Raw genomic sequence first — 15,349 nt, 5'->3', positions numbered from 1 at the left:
AAACACTAGACTAAGAATGAGCAGGAATAAGAGGAAAATGTCAAAAACAGGGAGCATTGTTCCAGAAAGTGAGAGAATCACTGAAGGCTCCAGAATTATACAATAGGCTGCTTCAGCTGAGCCTCCCCTTCCACGATAAAAGGAAGCCACTCGCCAAATCATTAATACTTTCCCTGGAGATCCACACTTGCGTTTTATTTCTAGGGGACTCAAAGGCTGCTCTTTCTACGTGGGTAGCCAGCCAAAAGAAGTTGGGAGTTTTCTCTTCCCAATGAAGTGGTTATTAGATTTGAATTAATCCCTGGATAACTCGAGTCCCAAAGGAAAAAGTAACGATCTCTTGCCATGATAGCCTAGCCATAACAATATATAACAGTTGAGCTTGCACTTTAAATCAGAGCTGATGGTATTGGCTAACGTGAAGCATATGGTGTCATGCCAGCTTTCACAGAAGATAAATCTTTTCAATTGCAAAATCTGCCATGAAATAATAGTTAAAAGTAGAATGGGTATGCATTGTACCTTGCTTTTTCCTGTGCCTGCATTTCCCACTACAAAGACAGAGTGACGCACTGCCAGCAGTTCCTCAAGCTGAACAACCTGCCAAACAGAATTAATACGCAGCTAGTGGTTTTGTTTCCTTGTCCTCCCATTACCACTAAGACACTAATTACTTCCCACATAGCAGCTTCCCACCCACCCTCTCATGTAGTCAGGAAACCAAATTGCTGCTTTCTCCAAATAACTTCAAACTGGGTAACCTGAAGAAGGTGTATTAGTCTCCCACAGCCCTATATCCAGGATCGAATTAGAGGAATGAAACTCAGGAAATGAAAACAAATCTCCCCATTACTTTTGATGTAAATGTTTTTTTTTAAAAAAAAAAAAACTCCTGCCAAGGGCGGGGCAGGGGATGGATTTCAGGATGGGAATGGCTGAGAAGGAAAGGTTTAAATCTCTCCTCCCAGCGTGCAATGGTCCTGATCTGAATTGAGGCCACACTCTAGAGCAGGGATGGGGCATGTGTGGTCCTCTAGGAATGTCATCAGATGGTGGGGAGGGGGGAATTGCAGTTCCTTACTGCCACTTCACCACCCCCTCTCCTGTCCCAGGATACTTTCCCTTTCTACCTGGAGAAGACAGAGGAAGTAAACAAAGACCACATGGCCCATTCAGGGGGCATTTCAGCCCTTACTCGGCTTCGTCCTTTTTCTTCTGCTGCCCCTTACGCCTGGAACGCTCTTCCAGAACACTTGAGAACTACAAACTCAATCACAGCTTTTAAAACTCAGCTAAAAACTTTTCTGTTCCCTATAGTTTTTAAATATTGAGTTGATTCTCAAGCTGATTCTATCAATGGAGCATAAGACCGGCAGCACCAGTCTCTGCTTCACCTCACCTCAACCGCTCTGTGCTTATGGCATCTCTGCCTTCTGAGAAGCACAATTTCTACTGAGGGAGGCTAGTGAGAAGAGGATGAATCCTGACCCAACCTAATTTTGATCTCCCTCATGAAAGCCACAATAGCGGCCTTAGAGCTCTTAAGCCTGATCTCAAAAGCATCACGTGGTTGCTGTCTCTAAGGGCTTGTCTGCAAAACATGAGATTTGGATTCATATTAGATTACTTTTGATGGCCATTTTGATTCTACGATTTGCATAGAGCCTTGTACTTTTCCACCTACTCTACAGACAAATGTGATTGCTATGACTGAATCTTGGGGTGCACAGTTTAAATGCCAATATGAAAACATTCCCCCCGCCCACTGAGAACTCTTCCATTCCACAAAGTTTATCTGTTTTGATTAAATAAAGAAACACAGCAAACGGGAGTGCCCTAATTTTTGTATTATGGAAACTTGAGTACCACCAATTAGTAATCATCGGTACTCCATTATTTAATAGCAAACAGGCTATTAAATAACCACATAGAAGCAGCATATGCTACACATTATATTGAAATATGTATCTTTATAACATTGTCCTACACACTTTCAGGACTGTTATTGAAATGCCAGCACAAATAGGCAATAGGAACCTTACAATGTACATAAGGGTAACCTTCACATCCAGTACAAGCTGTCTGTAATTATTTTGATTGAAATTCTTAAGGGGTGTAATTAAAGGCAATGGGTTATTTTACTTTGAGAATAAAGCTCTCCTCAGGCTGCAAGTGAAGCTCCAGGGTAGATTGTTTAACCATCTGTTCAAATTGCAAGTCCCTCTTCCTTGGAACATCCAGAGCGAGAAACAGGTCACTGATTAGGCCCATGAAAATGGGAATATCATCTGTCACTATTTTAGGCAAGTTGAAGTCCCTCAAGGCTCGCATAAGTACCTGGAAAAGGACAGTAAACCATGTATTATCATATCTGCAAAGAGCTTTCAATAACCGTTCTTGAACAGAATACTTTCTTTCTCACTAACAGAGAAGAAGCATTTGCACCTCTGAATAAATTGCAAATATATCCATTTAAAGGCATGCAACTGCCAGCTGCCTATTTATGAACCACAGATCTGTATTACTGTGCATACCTGGTCTTCAGGTCTGTTCTTGTCTTCTCGCTTCAGAGATCCAGCAACTACCAAGACAGACTTAACAGCACGAAGACCCCAATCATAATGATCCTGTGGCGAAGTCATATAAGAAAATACAAAATGATTACTCATGAAACTCTGCTTAAGAAAGTGGTTCTTGATATTGTATTTTTAAAATACGGAATCCAAAGTTGTTTTACTGTTTCTCAAAATGAGAGTATCTAGTCAAAGTCTTCAAAACGGTACTAATCCAAATGTTGATAATTAACTAAGCAAGTATACCAGAATACATAAAACCTGACTTTTAAAATCATGAATAGTTTGAGCAAATGTTAAAATGATAACAAGTATTAAATTATTTCAAGATAAATATTCTGGAAAATTAATATATCAAGTAGGGGTAGTAGAGATGTACTAGAGAACCCAGGACAGACCTAGAGCGAGGACTGAAGTGGGCTCACTTGGGTCTGATTTAATGACTTTTTGCCTGGCTCCACCCTTGAGGATTAACCTACCAGACTATTAAACTTCTAGGACAGACAGAAATCCCTATTTACAATGGACTAGTTGGCTGCTTCTCCAGCTTTACTGATTCCTTGCCTGAACCTTTTACCTGTTTCCCATCCAAGTTGCTCCTTGTCTTTCAAAAGCCACCTCAATTTGTCTTTCACCTGTGCCTGCCTTTCTGCTCTTCATTTCACCAATTTGTCTTTTTGCTCTTCATTGTTTCCCAACATTCCACGGGGCTGTCTTGACATCAGTTAGATGAGACGCAGCAGCAGATTTGAAAGAGCTGAAGATGCACATCTGAAAAGTCAGGGACTTACCCTGACATTTCTATCCAGAGCGAGGGCAGCCTAGCTCTTCCACCAGTCTGTTTTCGCTAAGGAGCTGCTCTGGGGGTATTCCCGGCAGATGGTGGCCCCTGATTAGTTGCCTCTGCTGGGGCAGAGGGCTGGCTGGTGAGCTGAATGGCCGCTGGAACACCCCCCCACTGCCTTGCCATGGGGAGAAGAGTTATGGGGAAATAAATTATTTTCTTCCCCCAAGCTGCTGCCACCGACTCCTCACCCTCCATCCATCTTTTCTTGTCTCTTTTGGAGGGATGGGGGAGGGAGCAGCTGACCGCCATAAACCCTGCATTTGCTCTTCGGCTTGGGGATTATTTGGCGCAACCCCCCAGGAGTGAAAGCACGGGTTTGGGGGGAACACAGCACTAACTCAGCGCCATGAAGATAGCCCCCATGTCTTTCATTACCAACCCCAGTTTGTACCTGAAAATGCTTTTCTTCCAGGTGGCCAAAGGACCAACAGCTACTAATCTGAAATCACACCTACATCTGCCTTGAAACAGACTTCCCTGATTGAATGGACCATCTCCTGCATCTTATTTCAGGCCGTATTCTCAATCCCATGATCACTCACAATAGAAAGCAATGGACAGAAGCTATCCATGACCTGGCTTATAACATATGCCAATCCCCCTCACCTTTTGAGAATATGCTCAGAGTCTTACAGCATTCCAAAATAGGAAAGGAGATTATTTGTGATATACTTGGAATCAAGTTTAATTAAAAATCAATGAAGATTACTTCTAAATAAATAAAGATTTTTTAATTACATTTTTGAGTTACATTTATTACAGATTTGAGTGTAAAAATATTTGATATTATATGTGCAAGACTTTTGTTGGAAAACTAGACTGCATACAGACTGGAAAATTGATTATAGTAATTGGAACAAGGCAACAATATATTGCTATAATATAGAACACCACAGAGACAATTTAAATTGTTTCCACTAATGCTGAAATAAATGAACACAGCCAAAACAAATGAATATTCAAAAGACATGAAAATGATAAAGTTTCACATAGGGCAAAGTAAGCAATTCCCTTTTAACTTAATTTCATTGGCTCAGTTTCATATGTTTTAGACTGCAGGACTTATTCTGACAGGATAATTCATCCAATAAAACTGAGCAGAGTTTTCAATATTTTCCTCTTTAAAGTAATTGTAGTAAAGTAATTGGAAATTGTTATGAATAATAATAAAAAAGCCAAAAGTAGTAATGTCTGCAGTAGGTTTTTAGAGATTAGTCCCTGTAGATCGTATCCTACTGACCTTATGAATACTGAAGTTAGCATAAATCAGAATCAGTGATGTGGTTTGCATTATCACAGCTGGGGAAATTAGCTTATAGTCACATGTCGGGGAGATTAACATAATTACCTTGTCATACCAAACTGACCAGGGTGGCTTGTTGCTGTGGGTAACAAACCACTCTCAGCCCCTGGGCTGTTGTAGGGTACTGGATGGTGTACTATCCACAGCAACAAGCCTTCCTGACTGGTACACATGACACAACAAGCCATGTTGCCGCGGATCACTATGCTAATCTCCGGGGCTTGTTATCCACCTGCTCAGGGTGGATAACAAGCATCGTGGCTTATTAAACACCTGGTGACTGTGCAAACCAGGCCAAGTGTTAACTTGAACTAAGAGATAGGCATTGAAAGACTCAGGAGCATTTTCAACTGAAGAGAAGATAGGAATTATTGGAAACCCACAAACACTCTAGGAGGGATTAGAGTGGCCATTTACGCAAAGCAAAAAAAGAGGATGAAAGAGAATCTCAATTTCCATAAAATGCACCTGGAAATAGAGGACTGTCCTCTGTGAAGTAGGACACATGGTCACCCTAGATGGAAGGAATTTTTAAATCTCAGTTAACTAAATTATAAACACTAATGAACTGAAGTAGTTGAAATTGAAGTTACCAGAGGACTAGAACAGAATAAAAAATAAGGGATACATATCAAATCTGTATAACATTAAAGAAGAAATAAACTTGTCTGGGCTGTACCATTCAGACTGTGTGGGATCATATCATGGAATACTTCCTCATTAAAAACATCAAGTAAGGTAGAACTCTATATTTTAATCATTTCCCTTGACATCTACTTTTCTAGATACTAGGGATTTATTTATTTATTTATTTATTTTGTGAAAATGGGAGAGCATTAAGTCATTTTAAGCCCCACTTTCAGACCAAAACAGTGTAGTTCACACTCCAATTGAGTGTCTTGTTTTCTATTTCTAAGAACAAGTTGAAAGTAACACTATTCTTCTTTATTTGATAAATGTTTTACTTTGTGTATGTCTGTGCCATTGAATTCACATATTCAAACCATTCATTTAATAAACCTAAATGTGCTTTTATCAGATGTACAGTAGTAATTTAATGGGAACCTCATCACTTGTAGATGTGTTGTATTGCAGATAATGCCTTCTTTATCATGAATAGCTTGAGCAATTCTTTACTTTCAAAAGCACCCTAAAATCATTCTCAGTTTCATTATGCAAATTGATATTGCTGCACAACACCATTTTATTAGTATTGGTGAAGCCCCCAGCTCCAAAAGAGCTCCCTTACCTGTTTAGAGAGAAGCTCTCTACAGAGAGTATATAAGGTAATAAACTTCTTGGCTAACAAGCGTGCGTCAACAAACCCCTCAGCAACCAGCATAATTTCACAGATTAGTTCAATGTCAGGGACAACCATTGCACAGGGTCTAAATCAGGGAATTGGGGAAGCAGAGACAGAGAAGAGAATGTAAGCATATTGAGAATAAGACACCTAACCCACCTAATTGAAGACACTGATGTCTACAGACATTTTAGGATGTTTTAATAATGTGTACTATGTTTTTTAATCAATTTTATGTATTTATACTTATTGTTGTTCCCTGCCTCGATCCAAACAGAGAGGCGGGTAAGAAATATTATTATTATTATTATTATTATTATTATTATTATTATTATTATTACTATTATTATTATTATTGCAGAGCTCAAGGGACTCACAATTACAAGTGTCACTCAGCACTAACAAGGACTATTTTTCTAGCAAAATGGTTAATTACTTCAAAGGAGACAGCTAAAGAGTTGCACTTTTCAAGTCAGATCCTTCTGGTCCATCACAGACAAACCTTAAAAACAAATGTAGGAAGCTTAATGGGCAAGCTTCAAGATGGCTCCTTATGCTGATAAGAGCCAAATCAACATTATTTCAATTCTTCCAAAATGAATTTCTGCAAAAATTACACAATTCCCATTGGTTCCAAGAAGAAGGCATGTTTGTAGATAACCTTCTGAATAATCTTTTGTCCAAATGTGTTTCCCCCCTCAAAATCACAAAATAATTAATCACTTAACACACTACCATAATTAAAACACCTCATTTATGTTAAACCATAAACATATATGATTGCAGAACAGTAGTAGTAGTTCATCTAATCAATTGTCTTTGGAATATCCAATAGCACCTTAAAAGTAAGAAGCATAAGAAATGCTTCAGAACTCAATTATGATACATATTTCTTCATCATAAACCTCTTATTTTTAACATCCCCAAATTTCAAATTTTCTAAAAGACCAAAACTTTGGCAGTGGCAACCTCTGATTTTACAATAAGGCTTTTCAAGCTAAAAAAAATGTATGATTTTATAGAATTTTAACTGATGATGTTTCATTACTTTGTTATGGAGTATCTGGATGGGTTTCTTTTTCTTGTCTAGGTATGCTAGACAGTGGCCTCCCTTCTTATATTGACTGGGTTCGCACAATCAGGGAAGGAAAATAAGCCACCATGACTTGTTCTTGGAAGACATGACTTGTTCTAGGGTTTCAAGGTGATTTGTAAACCACCCCTGCCATCTATTCTTGGCTGGGTTCAGACGTCTGGAAGGGTAATTATGATAATTAGGCTATATGCAACCAGCACGTGGTGGAATGGTAAAATAAGCCAAGGTGGCTTACTCTCCCTCCCTGATCATATAAACCCATCAATTATGTAGTAGCTTGGGATTACTACATAATGTTCTTTACTGTGAAGGTAACATGACAATGTGTGGAGCACATGAAACTGACAAGGATATTTACAAGAGAGAATACGTTCTCTTCCCCTCCTTATTGTTTTACTATGATTTTATTAGATTGTAAGCCTATGCGGCAGGGTCTTGCTATTTACTGTTTTAATCTGTACAGCACCATGTACACTGATGGTGCTATATAAATAAATAATAATAATAATAATAATAATAATAATAATAATAATAATAATAATAATAATAATAATACATAGCAGATGGGCAGAATTGTAATTGTGCACGTTTGCACAAAGCTGCCAATTAAAAAAATATTTTAAAACTATGTCCGCATTTGTGTAAATTTAAAGATCCCCCAACAAAACAAAAAGACCAATTTGCAGAAATTGTCACCATTTAAAAAACCCAGAATCTGCATTTTGGCTTGATCCACAACAGATCAAATTGACACCAGTGGGGGAAAATGGAACAAGATCCACCAGGGCTAAAACAGAAAAATCCATCAAGCTTTCACCCACCCCCCTGAAATTCTCATACATTCCAAATTATAAGATTTTTTTTTAAAAAAAAATCTTTACTGTGTATTTAGCAAACGTATAAAAACAATTTAGCTCCCAGACTTTTCTGTCAAGACTGTAACTTTGCAGAGCTTTCTCACACAATCACTGTATAAAAAGTTTAGCTGCTCTCTGTTGCAAACCACACAACTGACATTAGGTGGCGTAAGTGTTCTGAATGCAAATTTACTTCACACTTGCCTGAAAAGAGCTTTAAGATTTTCAGGTAATTCTGTTCGACCAGCGTAGCCTGGGTTCATAGTAATAAATATTCCAACTGATGCCTCCAATGTAATGTTTTCTCCAAGGAATAAAAATCTGCATCAATTATGTGATGGAAATAAATAAATAAGAATAATTTATTTAGATTTAGGTCATTCTCTTTGATTCAAAATTATTCTCAAAAACAATATTCAAAATACAATAAAAGACTATGACTGGGATCAAAAAAACATGCAACTCATTCTGTACACCACGGTGGTTTGGGTTTTGTATTTCTTGAAAAGCAGCCCTCTGACCCATTCTCTTACTGCATTGCAAATGGCTGAAACTGAGGAGATTTTTCAAAATCTGTTAATGGTATGTCATGGGAAGTCCACTCTTCAAAGAAAAAGAAAACCCTAAAATCATACTGAATAGGTTCACATCCTTAAGTACGCATGAAGTAGTTTCATTTCATTTATGTGTTTATTTGTACCCCACTTTTCTTTTCAAAGTGGCTAACAACATTATACAAAGAGAAATACAGTATCTGAAGATACCCAAACCATTCTTGGGAAGGATCCCAAGATAGGAAGGTGGGCAGACAAAAAAGACATCACAGCCTGCTACCGTTGTACTGTCCCTCCTTGAAAGGGCTATGTATCAGCAACTGCCCTGTGGGAAAATTACTGATGTCTTGCTATATATTGATCTCGTTCACCTTTTTTAATGTATTTTGATGTTATTTGTAAACTGCCTTGGAATGATGAGAGGCAGGACATAAAAACTAACTAACTAAATAAAGTTATGTAATAATAAATATGCAAAGTTAAACCTATGGATTAGAGCCCCAATTTAATACCCAGGAAAAAGGCAGTTCAATTAAAAAACAATACAATATTCATAAACATGAAATCAATAAATAACAAGGTGATAATAAAACAGAACATATAGTTTAGCGAGCATATATTCTGGATCTGATTCCCAGCCAATATCACATGATGCAAAGCTATCTTAGCTTCTTAGCTATTGTTCCTTGTCTTCTTTATTGAACTTCTACTGTGAACAATGCTTTATAAATGATATTGTGTCGGTAGGTGGTTATTATTTCTATGTCACACATTGGAGCCCAAGACCAAGAAAGAGTGACTTGTCGAAGGCTATATATTGGGGATACTTGCATGACATGACAGGCCACCATAAGACTGTGGTGTGTGTAGCCGCCATTTTGAATATGCACCCTTCACTTTGGTGTTGTGTGAATCCGGTGGGCATGGGTTTTGCAAGGGTTAAACAACCCTCACAACCCAGTGAGGTGGTTACCTAAATATGCTGGGGGGCAGAGGTAGCAGTGAGTTGTTGGAAAACAGTGCAATGCATGCTGCGCAGCCTGGATTGAACCCCTTAACCTAGCTTGCCCTCCTCAGGTGTGGTGGTGAACACTGTCTCATCACTACTGTTGAAATAAGATTCAACAACCACTCTGGTTGAATGGTGTGTGGGGGTGTCATTTTATGCCTCACCTCAAGAAACAAAACACCTTGGGGAGCCCTGCAGTATTTATAGGGTTAAGAATAAAGTAGCAACAAATTGTTCTAATTCTAGAAAGAGAGACAGGTACAGATGCAAATGTTTCTCTAAGAGGATTTGAAAGGTAGCACCAGCAGGTGTTTTATTAATACGTTCACTTCCCTTCAAGTCATGTTTAATCCTTTAAAAACAATATTTAATGAAACTCTCCCGATACTCACTGCTTTTTCTTATTTCTTATGGCATCATGAATAGTCTTTACTTGTACTGCAACAACTGAAAGAACTTCTACTGAAATTCGGTTGAATTCATCAAAGCACCCCCAAGCTCCTGTCTGGACCAAACCTTTATAGATGTTTCCTATGGACTATAAGAAAGAAATAAGAACTTTGTGTTTGTAGTTCTATTTGAGAGGAAGCTTTCCTTGCAATATACATCCATCCACATATACACAGATGCATACTCACACACACACAGATAAATTCCACAAAACCCGTACTATAGTGCTAACATTTATTTGCTGGGTTCTTTTGTCTAGTGTGTTCAAGAAATCATGGAGCTATGCAAAACAAGATACTAAGCTAGGAACTAGTTCGTTTTCCAGTTGTTATCATTCAATTCTATGGGACAAAGTATAAAGCTTGTAATTAGGGACACAATTCAGGGAGACATACAGGTTTGGTGTCCCTTTATTTTCTGGAATATAGATAAATGGCTAGACTTCATTCCTCTTTTAAAACAAACTTTATTTTATTGAGTGTTTTTTTAAAAGGCATTATGCCAAAATAAGCATAAAGAGAAGACTTAGCCTTCCATAACCAAAACACAGACACCACCCTTGTCATATAGAGTCTTCCCTCCACAGACACCCTTCCTGAGGACAGGCACCTTGTAATCCATCTGTTCAGAACAGTTGAAAACATACACCATCATCCCAAGTGCATGGCCCAAATCCTTGGTGGTCTCCGTTTTGCCTGTCCCAGCTGGACCTGCAGGAGCTCCACTCATTGTTAGGTGAAGAGACTGGGTAAGAGTAATGTAACACCTTTATGCAATGAAAAGCACAGTTACTATAAGAAAGTCATAATCTCTTTAATGATCGACACTCCAAAACCACAAAAATGCAGTAATATTATAGATGAACTTGCAGTAAGCTTTTATATTATTATATCATTAACATTTATTATTTAATATTTATACCCTCCTCTTCTACCAGTAAGTACCCAGAGCAGCAATCCCTTGTTTAAAAGACCTGCTGTTTAATATAGAATACTGCAGCGTGATGTATTGTATGGCAAGGAAGGGATTGTGAGGTATGGAGGGTGAGAATTAGCACATTCTTAATGCATAGCTGCAGAACCAAGGTCCTGACCCCTCTGCTACCACCAGCCCTCCTCCCTATCGTAAAGATCACTTTCTGTCTGACACTACGAGCAGCAACGAAAGTGGCAAGATTAATGGGAGAGGCAGCACAGAGGAAGGGAGGAAAGAGCAGCCCCTCCTCTAGAGTCTAATATGAGGAATTGGGCAGATAAACAAGAAGGGAAGACACCATCCCATAGAAATGTGTTCCCTCCTCCTTCCATGCAGTCATTTCTTTCAACAGTTACATTTATCTCATTCTGTGGCCATATAGGTTACCCATCTTACAGCACAATCCTATGCATGTTTACCCAGATGTAAGTCCCACAGGGTCCATTGGGGCTTACTCCCCAGAGCATGCATACCCATTTACCTGGGTGTAAGCTCTCTTGAACACTGTAGGACTTATTTTTGAATAGACATGTCTAGGTTTGAACTTTAAGTCTTTCTCATAGGATCCGAATCTTTATGTTTCGGCATCTTTATTTTGCCTCAACACTTCAAAGATTTATTCAACTGAACTATAAATAGAAGAAAGCTGCAACTGCGTATCAGTTCGTGAAAAATAATCTCATTGGAAAACATAAATCCCTATTAGCCTGGTTCTACACTTCTCAAGTACCTACCCGTGGTTTGTCCATTCCTTCTTTTCAAACTGTGACCCTGTTCAGACAACACACTAAGCCATGGTTAGGCCACTAACCCTTTTGCAGAAAATGGTTAGTGGTCATGTTTAACCCATGGTTATGAAGCCACCATGGTTAGGAATGGTTCACACGACATGCTAAGCCATAATGTTTAGCTCAGAATGCTAAACTACTGTGGCTTAACATGTTGTCTGAACCGGGTCACTGTATTTAAACTGAGTACTTGAAAGCAAACACAACTAGCCACCCTTGCAACACATTCTGTAGCAGAACCGTGCAGATTGTATGGAGATATTTTGTATCCCCAACACAATTACTTTATTTTACTATTTCTCAGTAGAAAGATGTGATTTACCATATTAAGAATTTCTCACGGGAGAGGATAAATAAGGTTCGACAAGGTGGATCAAGCAAAGACAGCCCATTATTAGACAAACAGATGTTACCTGTCAGTCAAAGGTGTAATAACTAGCCGAGGGGTATTTCCCAAGTATTCATAGTAGTACTGGAACTGAGCATCACATATGTTGGCAAAGCAGTGCTTTTGGGCCCAATCCCATCTATGGCGTAGTTGTGACAACCAAGCAAAAGCTTGGGAACTGGTGACCTGAAAACAACACACTATCATTGCACAACTGCTATTTATGCAGACGCTGTTAAAGATGAAAGAATCCAGACATGCCAAAATACCTCAACTGTCATCGCAAGCTTTCATGCTTCATTCCCAGTCTTTCACAAGTAATAACCCCACACACACTGGCAATTATAAGGGATTAGACTCACTCGTGGGCATCACTGTGCCATACAGAAGCAAGTGTAATGCAATATCTCCTTTTTAATGGAAGCTTTGTTGCAACAGACATGACAACTTCTCCTGCCAAGATCTCTCCTTCTCCTTTACAAGAAAAAAAATCCAAGGATTTGATATGACTCAATTTTATATGTGCCTTCCAGCATCATTCATTTTATTCCTCAGATCTGATTAGTTCTTCTTTTTTAATAACATGCTCTGGGCTCCACAAAACAATTATATCTTTGATGTCTCATTTGTTTCTTTCTTGCCTTTTGAATACCATGCAGTGCCCCTGGATTACCTCTAAAATAGCAGTGGTATCAGCAAAAATCGAGCCCTTTGTGTCATAGGAAGATGATATAGGGCCCTTGCCTGAATATGGCCCATGAAGTAGTGTGTCAATTATAGATAGTAGAGTCTACTTAGGGTTTTTAGCTCAGTACCTACCTTTCAGGCTCCAGGACACAAAAGCTAAAGTGAGACAGTTGCCTCCCATAGCTTTATCACAAAAGCATAAGAACATAAGAAGAGCCATGCTGGATCACACTGAGGGTCCATCTAGTCCAGCACTCTGTTCACCCAGTGCCCAACCAGCTGTCTGCCAGGGACCAACAAAGCAGGACATGGTGCAACAGCACCCTCCCACCCATGTTCCCCAGTAACTGGTGCATATATGCTTACTGCCTCAGATGCTGGAGGTAGCACATAGCCATCAGGGCTAGTAGCCATTGATAGCCTTCTCCTCCAGGAATTTATCCAAATTCCTTTTAAAGCCATCCAAATTGGTGGCCATCACTACATCCTATGGTAGTGAATTCCATAGTTAAACTATGCACTGTGTGAAGAAGTACTTCCTTTTATATGTCCTGAATCTCCCACCAATCAGCTTCATGGGATGACTCCAGATTCCAATATTATGGGAGATGGAGAAAAATGTCTCCCTATCCACATTCTCCACACTGTGCATAAATTTGTACACCTCTATCACATCTCCCCTTAGTCTCTTTCCCCCCCCCCCAATCTAAACAATCCCTGGTGTTATAACCTTCCCTCCTAGGGGAGATGCTCCAGCCCTTTGATCATTTTAGTTGCCCCTTTCTGCACTTTTTCCAGCTCTACAATGCCCCTTTTTAAGGTGTGGTGACCAAAACTGTACACAGTTTTCTACAAATCACCATAGATTTGTATAAAGGCAATATGATATTGGCGGTTTCATTCACATTTCCTTTTCTAATAATGCCTAACATGGAGTTTGCCTTCTTTACAGTTGACATTTTCAGAAAGAAAAAAGCATTAAGGGTCTTTTTGAATATACCCATTTAGAAGGTTTTGCTCAGACTTTGGCCATAGCTATACCAGGCCTATATCCCAGGATCGTCCTGGGATCATCCCTGAGCATCCAAATAACTCACAGGGGATTATTATTATTATTATTATTATTATTATTATTTATATAGCACCATCAGTGTACATGGTGCTGTACAGAGTAAAACAATAAAATAGCAAAACCCTGCCGCATAGGCTTACATTCTAATAGAATCATAATAAAACAATAAGAAGGGGAAGAGAATGCACCAAATAGGCACAGGGTAGAGTAAAACTAACAGTATAAAAGTAAGATCAAAATCAAGTTTTAAAACCTTTAGAAAAAAATAGTTTTTAGCTGAACTTTAAAAACTGCGATTGAACTTGTGGTTTGCAAATGTTCTGGAAGAGCATTCCAGGCGTAAGGGGCAGTGGAAGAAAATGGACGAAGCCGAGCAAGGGAAGTAGAGACCCTTGGGCAGGTAAGAAACATGGCATCAGAGGAGCAAAGAGCACAAGCCTGGGAGCAGGCAGGTACGACCCCTCCATTTGTCTGGGATAATCCTTAGGTCTAGCTAAGGTCTTTGTCATCAATGCAGGAGCATCATGTGGGGCCATGCTAGCAAGCCCTGGCCCCATCTCCCAACATTCACGCACTGAGCACAGATGTCTGAAGAGGCAGCATCTGCACGCAATCTTTCACTGGGATTTACTTCCAAAGAAGAATGCTTAGGGTCAGGATATATATTCAGGATTGCAGCCTAAATCTAAAGAATAAAACAAACGCACAAACAAAACAAAGAGCAAACAAACAATGCGTGTAAACATAACAATATGAAGCAGCACTAGACCTTGGCAAGGAGACTGAGATAGTGGCTTAAGTTTACCTTTTGAGCGACAAGCTTTGCCACCACATCTCGTGCATGAACATCTATTGTGCAAATAGTCATAATTTTCTGCCTGTCACTGGATGTCAGCTCTCCCAACAATAGAGAGATAAGAGCATTTAACTGAGTGATCTGAAAAAAGAAAATAATTTTACAACCCCTCAACACCACCAATAATCCACTGATGTCAGTTTATTCTCTGCAGGAATTGAATTCAACTATTTTACCAAACCTACTGTATAAAAAAGTAGCTAACAGTTTCTCTCTCATGCAAAGCACAAACCTGTAGTATATGTAGTAGTCTATACAATGCTAATTGGTAATACAATCCAATACCTGTCCTCTTCACTAGCTTCTCCTATGTCCATTTTTTGCTTTAATACAAAGCTATGAAAACTATGTATGTGTATATAAAGACATTGAAAGGATCTATGAAAAGGCAAAGGCAATGCTCCTTCTATTATAGTTAAAGTGAGTAGCCAATATATATAAACAGACAGGATGTTGCTTAACATGCTATTCAAATCACTCCTAGAGACACATTTCATTTATGTTACATCAATTGACACAATTGCAACAAAAACAACAAAACTGAGTGGAAATGCTTTTCCTGCATTTATATCCAAGATATACAGGAAATAG

At 38.9% G+C, this 15,349-nt stretch overlaps 1 protein-coding gene across 1 annotated transcript in view; it reads right to left on the bottom strand.

Annotated features, from left to right (window-relative positions):
- DNAH11 (dynein axonemal heavy chain 11) overlaps positions 1-15,349 on the bottom strand; it is a 176,286-nt gene that overhangs the window by 103,304 nt on the left and 57,633 nt on the right. Inside the window, exons 31-39 of the mRNA XM_063123804.1 lie at positions 14,708-14,839; positions 12,169-12,329; positions 10,602-10,758; positions 9,935-10,080; positions 8,184-8,300; positions 5,973-6,111; positions 2,535-2,627; positions 2,143-2,337; positions 523-600 (exon numbers count right to left, since the gene is read on the bottom strand). Of these exons, the coding sequence (XP_062979874.1) occupies positions 523-600; positions 2,143-2,337; positions 2,535-2,627; positions 5,973-6,111; positions 8,184-8,300; positions 9,935-10,080; positions 10,602-10,758; positions 12,169-12,329; positions 14,708-14,839 (1,218 nt within the window). The remainder of the gene's footprint in view (positions 1-522; positions 601-2,142; positions 2,338-2,534; positions 2,628-5,972; positions 6,112-8,183; positions 8,301-9,934; positions 10,081-10,601; positions 10,759-12,168; positions 12,330-14,707; positions 14,840-15,349) is intronic.

This window comes from Elgaria multicarinata, chromosome 1 (genome assembly GCF_023053635.1).
Source record: "Elgaria multicarinata webbii isolate HBS135686 ecotype San Diego chromosome 1, rElgMul1.1.pri, whole genome shotgun sequence".
Taxonomy (NCBI): domain Eukaryota; kingdom Metazoa; phylum Chordata; class Lepidosauria; order Squamata; family Anguidae; genus Elgaria; species Elgaria multicarinata.
Note: the sequence above shows the minus strand (reverse complement) of the source record. Positions and strands in the feature narration are given on the sequence as shown.